Source organism: Pelodiscus sinensis, chromosome 21 (genome assembly GCF_052426305.1).
Source record: "Pelodiscus sinensis isolate ZL-2025 chromosome 21, ASM5242630v1, whole genome shotgun sequence".
Lineage (NCBI taxonomy): Eukaryota > Metazoa > Chordata > Testudines > Trionychidae > Pelodiscus > Pelodiscus sinensis.
The window spans coordinates 17,123,414-17,136,896 of NC_143072.1; the positions used below are offsets into that span (position 1 = coordinate 17,123,414).

The 13,483-nt window shown below is 43.1% G+C and overlaps 1 protein-coding gene across 3 annotated transcripts in view; it reads right to left on the minus strand.

The window, feature by feature from the left end:
• Window positions 1–534: 534 nt before the first annotated feature.
• Window positions 535–13,483, minus strand: part of NLK (nemo like kinase) — a 150,505-nt gene continuing 137,556 nt past the window's right edge. The window contains exons 8-11 of one of the 3 annotated variants that reach the window (XM_006138583.5): window positions 13,149–13,235; window positions 8,039–8,237; window positions 4,015–4,108; window positions 535–3,501 (exon numbers count right to left, since the gene is read on the minus strand). In XM_006138583.5, the coding sequence (XP_006138645.2) occupies window positions 3,447–3,501; window positions 4,015–4,108; window positions 8,039–8,237; window positions 13,149–13,235 (435 nt within the window). In that variant the 3' untranslated portion in view covers window positions 535–3,446. Of the gene's footprint in view, window positions 3,502–4,008; window positions 4,109–4,665; window positions 4,849–8,038; window positions 8,238–13,148; window positions 13,236–13,483 lie in introns of those variants that run through there. The other 2 variants (XM_006138584.5, XM_075904850.2) reach the window with 2 other exon arrangements.

Genomic DNA, 13,483 nt, shown 5'->3' on the forward strand with positions numbered 1-13,483 from the left:
GTAATGGAACACCATTTGTTTTAAAAATTCTCAGAGGGGTAGCCATGTTAGTTTGTTACTTTAAAACCAATGATTGGGCCTGGGGCACCCTAGAGACTAACCAAAATAAAGAGAATCATGAACTTTCGTGGGCAAAACCCACTTCATCCACTCCAGTTCATTTGGCAAAGTGGGTTTTGCCCACGTAAGCTCATGACTCTTTATATTTTGGTTCGTCTCTAATTGTGCCACAGGACCACTCGTTCATTTGTTTTAAAATGATTTTCCAGCGCTTGCTAATTCCGCACCATTTGTTAGTGCAGAACTAATAAAGAAGAAGCACGAACTAATGTCCAAAAGCTTGCAGACGAGCAGTGACAATAATTGTTTAATCCCTTGTACAACAGGAATTTAAACGTCTTAAAATGCCATCCAGAAAATTCAAAATGGCTGTCAATGGAGAAGAAAGACTTTGGCCGTACTGAATGCAAAGAGGAATTTCAACAGGACTTCACATTTTTAGTACGCAGAGACAGATGCACACAGAATAGCTAATTATATATTAAATCTCCTCATTTTAATTCTTGAATCACTATCTTTGTCCCATAGACACAGCCCCCAACACTGCTCTCATTTAATTGTAATTTATGTAGAGAACCAAGACACCATGACTATGGAAAATATTCAAGTCACTACACATTTTAAAGCTGTTGTCCTGGTGTGTGCACAACCATTCCTCAGGGTGCCGATCCCACACCTGGGCCACTGGCTGGCTACCAACACGATTTTGTTCATTATGTGTTTAGAAGACCTACATAGGAAACTCTGGCAATTAGCTCCAATTGTATTGGTTCACAGCGTGGACATTACTATTTATAACATTACGAAATAAACACTTTGCAAGGCAATGTATCCAGGAGAGAGAGGCCATAGAAGCAATTCATTTCCTATCTGCATTTAAAATAATCAGACTCCAGAAAAATGTAAGCACTATGATAAAGCAGAATGGAGTGAGTAGCACTGGCTAAACAAAAGTTGTGCCAGATAAATTAACCCAAACCAGTTCAGTGATATTCATAGATGGCCCAGGAATGAGATACCACAGGCAAAAGATGTTGTAATTTAGCTCAGCATACTAATTTGAAGAAAGTGAGGCAGAGAGGTTTCACGGATTGCCTGCAGTCATTGGCAAAGCCAGTGTCAGTGCAGGGAACAGAAGCCAGACTGTCTCACTCCATCTTACATTCAAGCCATGGCACCATCCTTCCCCATCAATAAGATTATTATATTTCTTGTGGGTTCTAACAGCTGTAACTATGTAAATTACTTGCTTGATTCTTTGAAAGGTTCATAACCATGAAATGTGCGAAATGCTTTCCATTCTGGTTTGTGAATGCAGCACTACAGAAAGCTGGCCTACTAACACTCATTGTTTAGAGAACCCATAACAGCCTTTGCTTTGAAAGAAAGAATTACATGGAAATTGCAAAAAAAGTAGGACCAATCCTCTTTGAAGTGTGTAGCTTTAATCCCACCCATATGTTTAAGTGTAAACGAATTTATTTCTCAACTTCATCCATTGATCAAATGTTGTAATAAGGTTCAGAACATAATTAGCAAAACTCAGTGCTTCATAAAAAGTAGATACATCAACCAAATCACCACCCTCCAAATCAAGATGCTTTGAAGTATTCTCACTTTAAACCATTTTAGAGAGCGTTAAATCAAGTTTAGAATCATTGAAAAGTTAGCAAACTTTTTTGGGGGGTGAGGAGTGGAATGAGTCAGGAAATGAAAAAGATAACACAATTTTTTTCAAATGTCACATTTAATGTTTTCACCACTGTACTTCAAATCTACATTTTACAAAGTGACCAGCAAGTGTGCCACATTAACTGACCAACCTCTGAGATTTTACCTTTCATACCAGTGTCTTCTTGGGCTCTTTTAATTAAACATATTTCTCATTCAAGTGAATTGAGATGTTTCAGTTGCTTTTATTCTCAAGAGCCTCATCAAAAACAAAGATATTGCACCATCTTTGTTTAGTAATTCAATGTTTGTCTCTTTCACAGCAAATAATTACTTCATTGAAGTTAAAACTTCCAAACATAACTTACTAATAGTCTTCAATTTCAGCTCAGATCACTCTTGTTGAAAATACTCTGCTAAATACAGATAACTTACAATAACTTTAACAGTTAATTGTCCATAACAAACACCAAGGTTTTTCCCCAGACCAATGCTCAAAATTTAAGACCATCCATTAGTATTTCTTTGTACAGGTGAAAAACAGTCTTCAATTTTCTTGTCTTGTTTTAAATATAAAAGTTGGAAGGGACATTCAAGTTTCAAGTCTCCACACTGAACTTAAAAAAAAATAATAATCATGTGGAGGTAAACAAACCAAGTTGTATACTCCAGGAGGTAGAGGCCTTCAATTTGTGTTCATATATACATATGCACAGAATAATTCAGTGTTCCAACAGAAAAAAAGAATTAGCCAAAAAGAAATAAAAGTTATTTACTACTGTGACATTTCAAGACTTCCACAGCTTTGCCTAAAGACACAAACACAATTAACATAATTCCCTATGTGCTGTTTTTTTTCTTTTCTTTCTCTCTCAACTGTCCAGTGCAGGAAAAAATTCTCACAAAATTTCACAGACCTAAAATGTGCAAGCTAGTTTCTCTCTATACAGCAATGATGTCAGGATTCTTTGAAATTAGCCCATAAATGGAATTATTTACACACATAGAAGATGCATGCTTGGGGGTTTTATGTAAGAAAGAGCAGAAAAACTTCTAATAAAAATAGATTAAATATATATATATATATATTTATACTGGGTAAGGAAACAGAAGTTTATTCTCTCCTAGTCACAAACTCATTCTCTCTACTCACAACATTTGATTTTAGAACAGCACACATCACCATCACAACTCTAGTGAGAAGCTATTTATAGGATTTGATCATCAGGTGACATGTCCATTCGTAGTCTGGTCACTGTCACCTGATGTGACTTCATGATTGGTCGCAATCAAGTTCTCTGTATTCCTTAATTTTAGAAAACCCCAAATCTTCAGGAATGGATCAGTATCAAAATGTATGTCCATCCTTTGTACAATCTCACTTCAATTAAAAAAAATCAAAACAAAAAAACATAACTTCCCCAAATTTGGTTCATTTCTCTATTTGTTCCGAGCTGAGCCATCACAGCTGCACCAGAATTCATAAAACATGTGCAACTCTGGGTAAAATATTTTCTTCTAAAAGCACAACCACTTTACAAGATTAAAAGTCTAGTACATCTCTAAATATTATTCGTATCATACAAGTAGTGGTTGTTAATTTAAAACTTCATTAGTAAAATTACAGTACAAGCATGATTAACCTCCAGAATTGCAAATCCCAGACTCCAGTGGAAAGCTACATTACATCTTCAGTAGTATATCATCTTCCACTTTTATTCCCAAACCAGTGGAGATGGTGGCATCTCAGATGGCTGAGCAACAGTGGAACTAGAATATAATGAGAAGAGAAAATCAGTGTTCATTAGCAATGGGTAACAGATAAGCAGCACAAGAAGCTTCAAGTTTGATTTGTAAAACTAACATTGACCTCAAACTCAGATCAATAATCTTTTATATTAAAATATTTTAGCATACATTTTTTGTTATTATTCTTAACTGCTCATTGTGTTAATGGTTCACCATCATTTTAAATTTAGAATCAGAATCTCTGAATACACTCATCTCTTTATTTTAAACTTTACATGCTGACACACTTCTCTGTTCACACACAGATGATTACTTGAACTTTCCATGTTTTACTGAATTTCAGCATCATCCAAATACAAATACTTTTAACTTTCACCATACATGTTTAAACTAAACTAGTCTCGGCAGAAGGCAGTTATATGGAAAGTTTCCCCACCCCCCTTAATTCAAAATTTAAAACATTTCAAATGAATCACAAAATGCTGTACAACTAAGAAATGTGAATGAATATCAGATGTGATTACATACAGTTACCTAATAAAGCTCTTAAAAGCAGCAGACTGAGGGTTGATGCAGAGAGGTACTCTGTTTCCTTTCTGCTGTTCCAAAATGAACTGATGAATTATTTCTGCACAAGAAACAATTGATACCATTAGGTTAGCGGGTTTTGCTTTGGTTAGATGCAATGCAGAGTGGAAGCAAACATGGATTTTTTTGGTGAGAGCACATGCAGTAAGATTATTGGGGACGAGAGTGGAATATAAGCCACCCAGTTTCCCCACTACCAGTCTGATGCAGCCTGTGAAGTACCACAAACGGCCATGGTACACATTGAAATAAAGTAAGTAAAATAAATACTCATCCCTATTCCCTACTGAAACACTAACTGATGACAGACTATGAAAATTTAAGGACAATTTCTTGAAGTGCAGAAAACTCTCGATAATGTTAAGCTGGAGTTGCATGCATGGAGAACATAACCCTAACATCTACTACATTTTATTAGTACGTAAAAGCTGAAAATAGAAACTTCTGCCTCCAGATACGCTCATTAGTCCAGTCTGGTATTTAAATACACTGCAACTGCAGCTATTAAATTCATGAAACAAGCCAATAGTACTAGTTGGCGAGGTGAAAACAAATCAATCCTCACAGAGCAAAGGGAACTCTGGCGGCATAGATTACCTGCCTGTGCATCTCCTTATGCAGGAGGAAAAAATGGCAACTGGAAAAGATGGAAACAGGGCAGGAATGATGTCTTTTAGGAGAAGACTCTGGTATGGACAGCGTGCAAGAGTTTGCACTGTTGTCAGTAATCCCTGAAGGGAGCTTTCAGAACAATCCAGTGACCACTGTTTCATTCTGTACCTGAATGGGGGACAGCAATACACTGGTTGGTAACAATAGTGGTATTCTGTCTTTGATGTGAACGCTTGCAGGAGATCCTGATTACTAGATCGGTGAAACAAAGTGGGTGAAGTAATCTATCTTTTATTGGACCAATGTGTGTTGATGACAGAGACAAGCCATAAGCTTAAGAGCTTGCTTCTTTCACTGACAGCTACTACTTCACCCACTTTGTCTTTCTACTACCCTGGGACCAATATGCTCATAACACTACAAACATACTAGGTGTATGCCAGGGCCATTAATGCTGGCAATGTGCTGAGGCTATCTTGTATCACTGGCCTGATAGCTTTATACAGCAGGGTCTGACATTCCTCACGTAGCCCCGCCACAAGAAATCCTGTGCACAAAGTATTACGTTGCAGAGTGAAAAGGGGGAAATATTTTTATATGGATCAAATAGTTTCAGGAGTTTTGTTTTTTTAAACAACACAAGGTACTTGCCAAGAGTTATTATGCTGCTAACTGGCCATTGCTTCATCACATGCGAGATAATCTGCCATTCCTACCTATGAGTATTGCCCTACCAAATTCACAATCCATTTTGGTCAATTTCGTGGGCACAGAATTTTAAAAATGATACATTTCATGACTTCAGATGTTTAAATCCGAAATTTCGAGGTTTTGCAATTGTGGGGGTCCTGACCCAAAAAGGAGTTGCGTGGGGGTTGCAGTATTGCTACCCTTACTTCTGCGCAGCTGCTGGCAGCAGCATTACTTTCAGAGCTGAGCAGCTGGAGAACGGCAGCTGCTGCCCAGGAATTGAGCTCTACAGGTGGCGCTACCGCCAGCAGCTATGCAGAAGCAAGAATAGCTTGGTATGGTATTGCCACTCTACTGCACTGCTGCATCTAGAGTGGGGCCCTTAGTCAGCAGCTGCCACTCTCTACCCAGCTCTGAAAGCAGCAATGCAGAAGTAAGGGTGACATGGGTCTGATATTGCCACTCTTACTTTGGCATCGCTGCTGGAGGGGTATTGCTTATGGAGCAGGTCACCTGGCCAACATTACAATCACCGCTCTCCAGTTGCTCAGCCCTAAATACAGTATAGAAGTAAGGGTAGCAATCCTGTATCTGTCCCAAAATAATCACAAGATAGAGTGGGGATTTTGGATTCCAACTATTCCTTTTGGGTCAGGATCTCCAATTCGAGAAATCCTGGTCTTCCCTGTGAAATCTGTTAAAAAAATCCATAAAAGACCAGATTTCAGGATCCATGATGTGTTTTGCATGGCTGTGAATTTGGTAGGCTCCTACCTATGAAGGATCTCTTCCAGGCACATGCTATACTCTCAAATTTACATGCACAACTTCATTGGGAATGAGAGGATGGAAGTTATGTAGCCTGTAACACAATAGATATTTCTTTATACTTTGCATCTCTGCAGCAGTTTGTGAGTGCAAATGTTGTGTGTCAATGAACAGCAGGGCTTTAAAGAGCACAGTAAAATTAAAAATAGGTAAAAGTCAGACCCAATTTATTACCAGTGTACAAGACAGGCTCTGCATGCCACAACAGACATACAAGTTAGGGTTAAGAATGCCTACTCCAAGTGCCACTTTTGCACCAAGAAACTGAGAATCTTCTGGCATTCTTTTTATTCTTGAATAAACTAACATTATTTCATTAGGAATACTACACAGTAGCCTTGCTTTGAGAGACATACAGCTGATACTGCTTGCATCTTAGCACCAAACTGGGCACAGAATAGTACATTAATGTGTTCCCTATTTAATAAAAAAAGTTAACGTTAATTAAAATCCTTAATAAAAAATCAGTTTTGGAAACCTCTCTTTATATATATATTTATAGCAGTTCATTAGCATATACCTCGCTAGTGATGCATTAACACACAAATTTAAAATTAAAATCAGACACATGTTCTTATGGTACATAGAAGGGATTTTTAAAATTAACATTTGAATTGAAAAATGCTCATCTTAGTATTTCAGGTTCCCAGTAACACCTTTTGCCAGCATCTCCCTTTTTGGTAGCATTCTAGTAATTAAATTAAGAGGCATGAGGACCGTTCTCTCTAAGTTCAATTTTTGGCCGGGTATGAGATTATGTCAAGCACACATGTCACTGAAAAGGGCTGGGTGGTAAGGTGAAAATAGGGGCAGAATGATTAGATCAAAGAAAGTTTGATAAATTCACAGAAGCAAAAACTTTGAAAGTTTCAGAAATATGGGTACCCAACAGGGCAGATAGCTCAAGGCATCATAGCAGTACCAGGGGTCCTGTTTGTGAATGAGAGAAATGAACCTCTCTTAAATCATTTCTTCCACCTCCGAAATGCATGTTATTCCATCTATATTTCATCTGAAAGAAATGTATTGAGAACAACTCTTGTACAACTAAATCCCTATTCATGCTCTCTTGCCTTTGTTCCCATTCAGTTTCCCAAGGCAATGACAAATTGCTGGGTCATGTTTAAAAACCCAACATTTATATTCTGGCTTGTTAGTTATGTTGAGATCAGACTTCAAGTCTCTAATGGCACAGAACAACTCCGAGTGGTTAGTAACTTCTGCACCACTAGTTTCTTCTTTCAGGCATCAAACCTGATGCCATCATGATGACATGTCAAGACTCAGAGCATGCCCCTTGGACCACTGCCAGATTCGTGGAATGGCACCAGGAAGAGAGCTTCTGATGGCAGCTGCTTTTAAGGCATTTGACAGGGCAGTATCAATGCAAACAGAAAGTGACAGAATTAAGTGGGAGTACTATAAAACTTTTCCCAGCTTCTGCAAACTGCTTGTTCATGAAGGCTGACTCTTCTGAGGAGCACAGCCATTGCTGATCCACTCTCTTCCTTACAATGGTCATGGCAAGTTTTTTGGTAGAATTTCTTGTTAAAATACCAGCTTTCCAATGCCTTATGCTCCAATATGGATGGCCAGCTCAGAGAAAATACCAGAAAGGACAGAAATTCATATGCCTTATGGCATTCTCTCTATCAATACCGTAAGAAAATAAAGTTATTTGGTAGAGGACTGTGACTCTACTGCCTGCCAGAGGAAAACACCTAATGGGTCAGGGTGGTGGGTTCACTACGCAGAGCAGGGATTCCAGATCCCACCTATGCACTGCCAAGCACAAAGCAGGGAGCTACAAACCTGAACGTGAAGAGTGCATGAGACTCACCTTTCACCTGACGAACAGAACTGAGGTTCTTTTCAAAAGTGTCATCAAATTTGGGATTCGTGATGGGTTCAAAGTCACTGGTATAAACTCTTCCAGTAGAGGTGGAAAAACAACATTTACACATACAAGTGTGATATCGCAATCGCCCTTCATCAAGATACGGATGAGCTAAGGCATCCTTAGCAGATATTCTTTTGGACTGAAATATTAAATTAAAAAACAGTCAGTGTATTTGTAATAGAAAGTATTTTCAGTACCTTATTTTGCACACAGAATGTTTTCCCACAAATTTACCTCTACTGTTTTATAAAACCCACAGGAAGTATACTTAAAAAAGTTACTTTCTATTTTTGACTAATTATGCCACTAGGGGGAGTATCTTACTAAAAACCAAGCAGTATTTTTATTTATTCATATATATGAGACACACACACACGGTGTATATCAAATATATTAACCTTTCTATGTAGCATCCAGTATCAGAAAATTATGCTATAAAGCCTTCTTCTGAAATATGTTTCACAATAATTACTTTTTACATTTAAATTCATTACAGTAAGTGCTACAATAACCAAAATATTCCCTAATACTTTTAACAGTAGCAAAGAATTCTCTGGGCTAGTCAGCAAATCATTTCATCATATGCCTAATTTCATGCCCTATATAGTAAAACATTTAAGCACATACAAAAAGTTAAGTACATGACTATAAGTCATCAAAGCCAATAGACTTAAGCATGTGCATCTGAGATCCTTAAGAGCATCTTATACATTAAATGTCACAATACCCTTCGTGAAGGCAGTACAGTATAGTAAAGTAGCTAGGATGACCTAAGGTTAGAGCAGTGGACTTTGACTAGACAAATCTACATTTTATTTCCAGCTTGTTGACAACGGCTGTTATATGACCAAGCAAGCCACTTAATCCTTCCATGGCTTTGGCTCCTCACATCTGTAAAATGAGGAAAAACTTCCACTTCTGTAAAATGCTTTGATTTTTTTTAATGGAAGCTGCTATGGCAAATGCAAAGCATAATTAAATTCTCACCTCACAGGTGAGTGGAAACAGCAGAAAGATTAAGTGACTTCCCCCAAATTTCTGAGAAAGTCAGTGGCAAGGCTAAAAATAGAACTCAAACATCCTGGCCACCTGTTTTAGCCACTATACAACATGATCTCCCCTCCTGAAATATCAGAATATACTGCAGTGGTCTCCAACCTTTTTAACCACAAGATCACTTTTACAATTTAAGTGCAATGTAAGATCCACCTTAAACCCAAATACCCTCGCTCGGTTTCCTTCCTACCCCTGCTGTGAGGCCTGCCTCTGGGTCCATCCCTTCTCCGAGGCCTCACCCTGCTCACTCCATCACCCTTCCTCCCCCATCCTCACTCACTTGCACCAGGCGGGAGTAGGGGTTGTGGTGCAGGCTCTAGTCTTGGGCCAATGAGTTTGGAGCATGGGAAAGGCTCTGGGCTTAGCCCAGGGCAGGGAACTGGGATCCAGGAGGGGGTTCAGGATGCAAGCTCTAGGAAGGAGTTTGGGTGCAGAGGGACTCACATCTGGGACTGGAGATTGGGTGTAGGAGGAGATTAAGGGCTGGGACAGGGGTTCAGGAAGCAGCCTCTGGCTGGGCACCATTTAACTGAGATGGCTTTCAGGCGGTGGAGCAGTGGGGTTAAGGCAGGCTTACTCCTTCCCTGGCCCTGGCTGTAAGCAGCTGGCATGTACAGAGATGGCTCCATGGTGCTATGTGCTGTCTCTCATCTACAGACACTGAGTCCACAGCTTCTACTGGCCACTGTTCCCCATTACTGATCAATGGGAACTGCAGGAGCGGTGGCTGCAGGCAAGGACAGCTTATGGCAACCCCCTGCTCTGCCTCTCTCAGGGGCTGCAGGGACAGGCCAGCCACTTCCAGGAGCAGTAATTACCACAGGGATAATGACTCCAGCCATGACGAGTTAGGCATTTGAGAACTCACTACTCAAAGAATTAAATTTAAGCCTCAGAGAAATGAAAATTATGAACTGCACAGACCAGTCAAAACCCAAACATAACCCAATTTGCAAGCAGTAAAAAGAGTAACCCCCCCACACACCCATGTATGTGTTGGGTCAGGAGATGCGAGGGAAGGACAGTGTGTGTTTGTGAGAATGACAGAGACACACACAGTGTGTGAGAGTGACAGAGATTTGTACTGCCAAGCTCCCTTCATCCCCTTCTCTCTGTATGGAGATAGGACACAGAAGTGTGTGTGTGTGGGGGGGGGAATAGGGACACCCTGACATCAGTACTCCCCTCTTCTCCCTCCCACAGCAAACAGGAGGCTCCCAGTGGGGCAGCTCCAAGGCACAGACAGGCGGGGGAGAGGCAACTGAAGTGCCAGCACTTGATAGCTTCCCGGCCAAACGAGTCAGGATCACCTGTCAGAGGCTCCAAGATCTACCGGTAGGTCCTGATCGACTGGTTGGTGACCCCTGGTCTAGAGCACCTGTTCTAGGGCTGTGGGTGCTCAAAGTAGTTGAACACCCACAGCTTCCACAGACTTGACTGTGATTTTTGGGGATCATATGTAAGTAAGTTACTACTGAACTTTAAAAAACTTTTCCCCATGGGACAACAGAGTGACGTCATGCAACATTCTACGTCCGAAGCCCCTCCCTCTGCCCTCAGCCGCATGCCTCTGGCTTCTCCATGTGAGCCACGAGCCATGCGGACTCCCCTGCGCTCCAACATGCCTCAGTGAGGCCTGGGGCGGCGGAAGCCATGAGCTGCATGGCTCCCGGGGCCTGCAGCTTTCCCCCTTCCCAGTGCTCTGGGGAGAGGCCGCAGGGCCTGCCTACTTTGTTCCTGATGTGAGGCAGCAGGGGGTGAGGGAGCGCTGTCTGTCCTGCGGCACCTCGGGCTGCTTCAGAATGGGCAGCAGCGTGGCTGGGGCAGGCAGCCAGGAAGCAGGGCGGCCTGACTGCGTGTGGCATCCGCTTCACAGCCTCCCTCTGCCTGCTGGGTCCTGGGTGCCTCAGGTCACAGCCCGGAGTTGCATGAGAACGGAGGGAGGCAAGGCCTCCATTTCCCTCTCAGTGAGCCAAAGTGTCACCGTGGGTTCGGGCCCTGGGCAGAGATGTGCTGCAGCCTGGAGTGGCTGGAAGCCCACAGAGGTGCCTGTCTCCCCTCGCCCTCAGCTGTGGGTTGTTGGTGGGGAAAGGGGTGTAGGTTGGCCTTCCACCTTCTCCTGCGAACGGGACTCCTAGCCCAATCCCACAATGCACAGGGCTCCCTCAGGGCCGTCTAATGGAAACCTTGCTGCTGGGCGCCATGACCTCCTACTGGCTCTGCACCGCACAGGCCAGGGGTTAACCCCCCCGCATCTGGGCCTTGTCCACCCCCCCACCGGTTCCGCACCGCATGGGCTGGGTGTTAACCCCCTCCTCCACTCCACAATGTACCCTATGCGGCTTATGTCAGGGGCTAATTCTCCACACACACAGTCCAGTGGGGCGGCCCAGCAGCATTCGGAGCAGCTGCCAACGTGCAGGTGCCTGTTTCTTTGCTGGGTTAGGTTGACCGTTCCGGGGGGAGTAGGGTATATGTGCAGGGAGGGAGGAAGGGGGATGGAGTGTATGGGGGATGGGTGGTGTGGTAAGGGGGAATGGTGGAGGTGAGGATGATGTAGGAATGGAGGCAGGGGGATGGGCAGGGCGGAGGTGCAGAGGGGAGGGGTTAGGGAAGGCTGGGGATGTAGGAATGGAGGAACGAGGTGGGGATAGGGATAAGCAGTGTGGGGTGGGGAGGGGTTAGGGAGGATGATGGGTGTAGGGATGGAGGTGGGGGTAGGAATGAAAGGACGGGGATGGGCAGGGAGGGGGAGTGGTGTAGGAATGTAGGATGGAGGTGGGGGTAAGGCTGGAAGGAGGGGGGTGGGTCATGGAGCTCTGGGTCCCAGCTCTTCCCCCCGTGCTCCCCTCCTCACAGCACCGGGCACACTTCCCCAAAAGCCAAATCAGGTGTGGAGCCTCGGGGTTTCCTGCTCTCCCCCATTCCCTGCAGGAAGCTAGGTTGGTGCTGTAATCTTGGGGGGGGGGGGGGGAAGGAGGTTCAAGGCTGGCACACCAGGCAGGTGGCAGCCCGAATGCGGGCCAGGCGGAGGTTCCCCTCTGGGTCCCGGAGCCGCCATCCCTGCTGCCCCAGGTCAGTCCCCACCCCAGCTGAAGGGGAGCCGAGAGACTGGGGCTGTGACCGGGGGGGGGGGGGGGGGGGGGGAGGGGGGGAGGAGAGGGAGGAGCTGTGATGGCCAGCCCTTCCCTCCCTGGCGGCTGGGGGGAGAGCCGGGCCTGCCTACCCCCAGAAATGGGGGTTGGTGAGTGCAGCGAGCAGGGGGCAACTGCTTACTATTAAACATTTGATTTGTTTTCAATTTCCCTGTTTGTTCGCCAAAAGCTTTTACAATATTTTCTGTTGAAAACAAAGACAGCTCCTTTTTAGCACTTTGCTGATCAGCTGCTGGCTTCCTGCTACTCAGCCGTCATTTGCTTGTCTTATTCAACTGCAATTTTACGGATTTTCCTCTCAGGGTGCAAGTGTTGCAATGACTACAAATTGAGATATCACATTTTTAAATGACAAAGTTGCACAGTAAGCCCAGGAGCAGAAGTCCACAGCACCAAAAGGCTTGATTCCAATTAGAAAGACAGGTGCGTGCCGAAAAATCCCCTATGTGATGGTGTGTATAATACAGAAGGAAATGTTCATGTTACACGACCATGGATGCCCACGCGTCACTAAAGTTCTGCTACCTACACCTAACTAAACTAGGGAGAAAAATGGCATGATTCACTAACACCCTCGTATGCCACATTTCCATGCCTTCTTTCTTTAAAAGGGAGCCTATTATTTATAGGCGAACTCCAGATTGTTCAGTGCACTTTATGCCCACAGGACCATTTATAGAGACTTTGCTGAACAGAAGACAAAAAAATGCTGGTATTGAAGAAACCCAATTACGCCCCCCTCCCCCCAAGTCCTTTATCCACTATGTTCATCTATTCAAAACAGAACAAGGCATGCCATTTTAATTAGAGTGTAACAAATATAAAATAAAAACACTTACTGGATCAAAGACCAACATCCTGCAAAGGAGATGAACTGCTTCATGTGTAGCTTGGCTGGAAAGTGTATATAGGACAGGAAGGGATGGCTGTAAGAGGGAAGGAAAAATATTCATCCAAGTCCTGTCATCAATCCTGTATAATATAACAGTGTAAAAAGTGCTTATTATATCAATTATCCAGGATATATATTTTGCTGACAGGGAAATACACCTTGCCTGCCACCTACAATGGGGAACTAACATTTGATAATGGCTCTTCCATCTAGCAGACGACGATATAACAAGATTCAACAGCTAGACGTGGAAGCTACACAAATTCAGTCTGAAAATAAGGT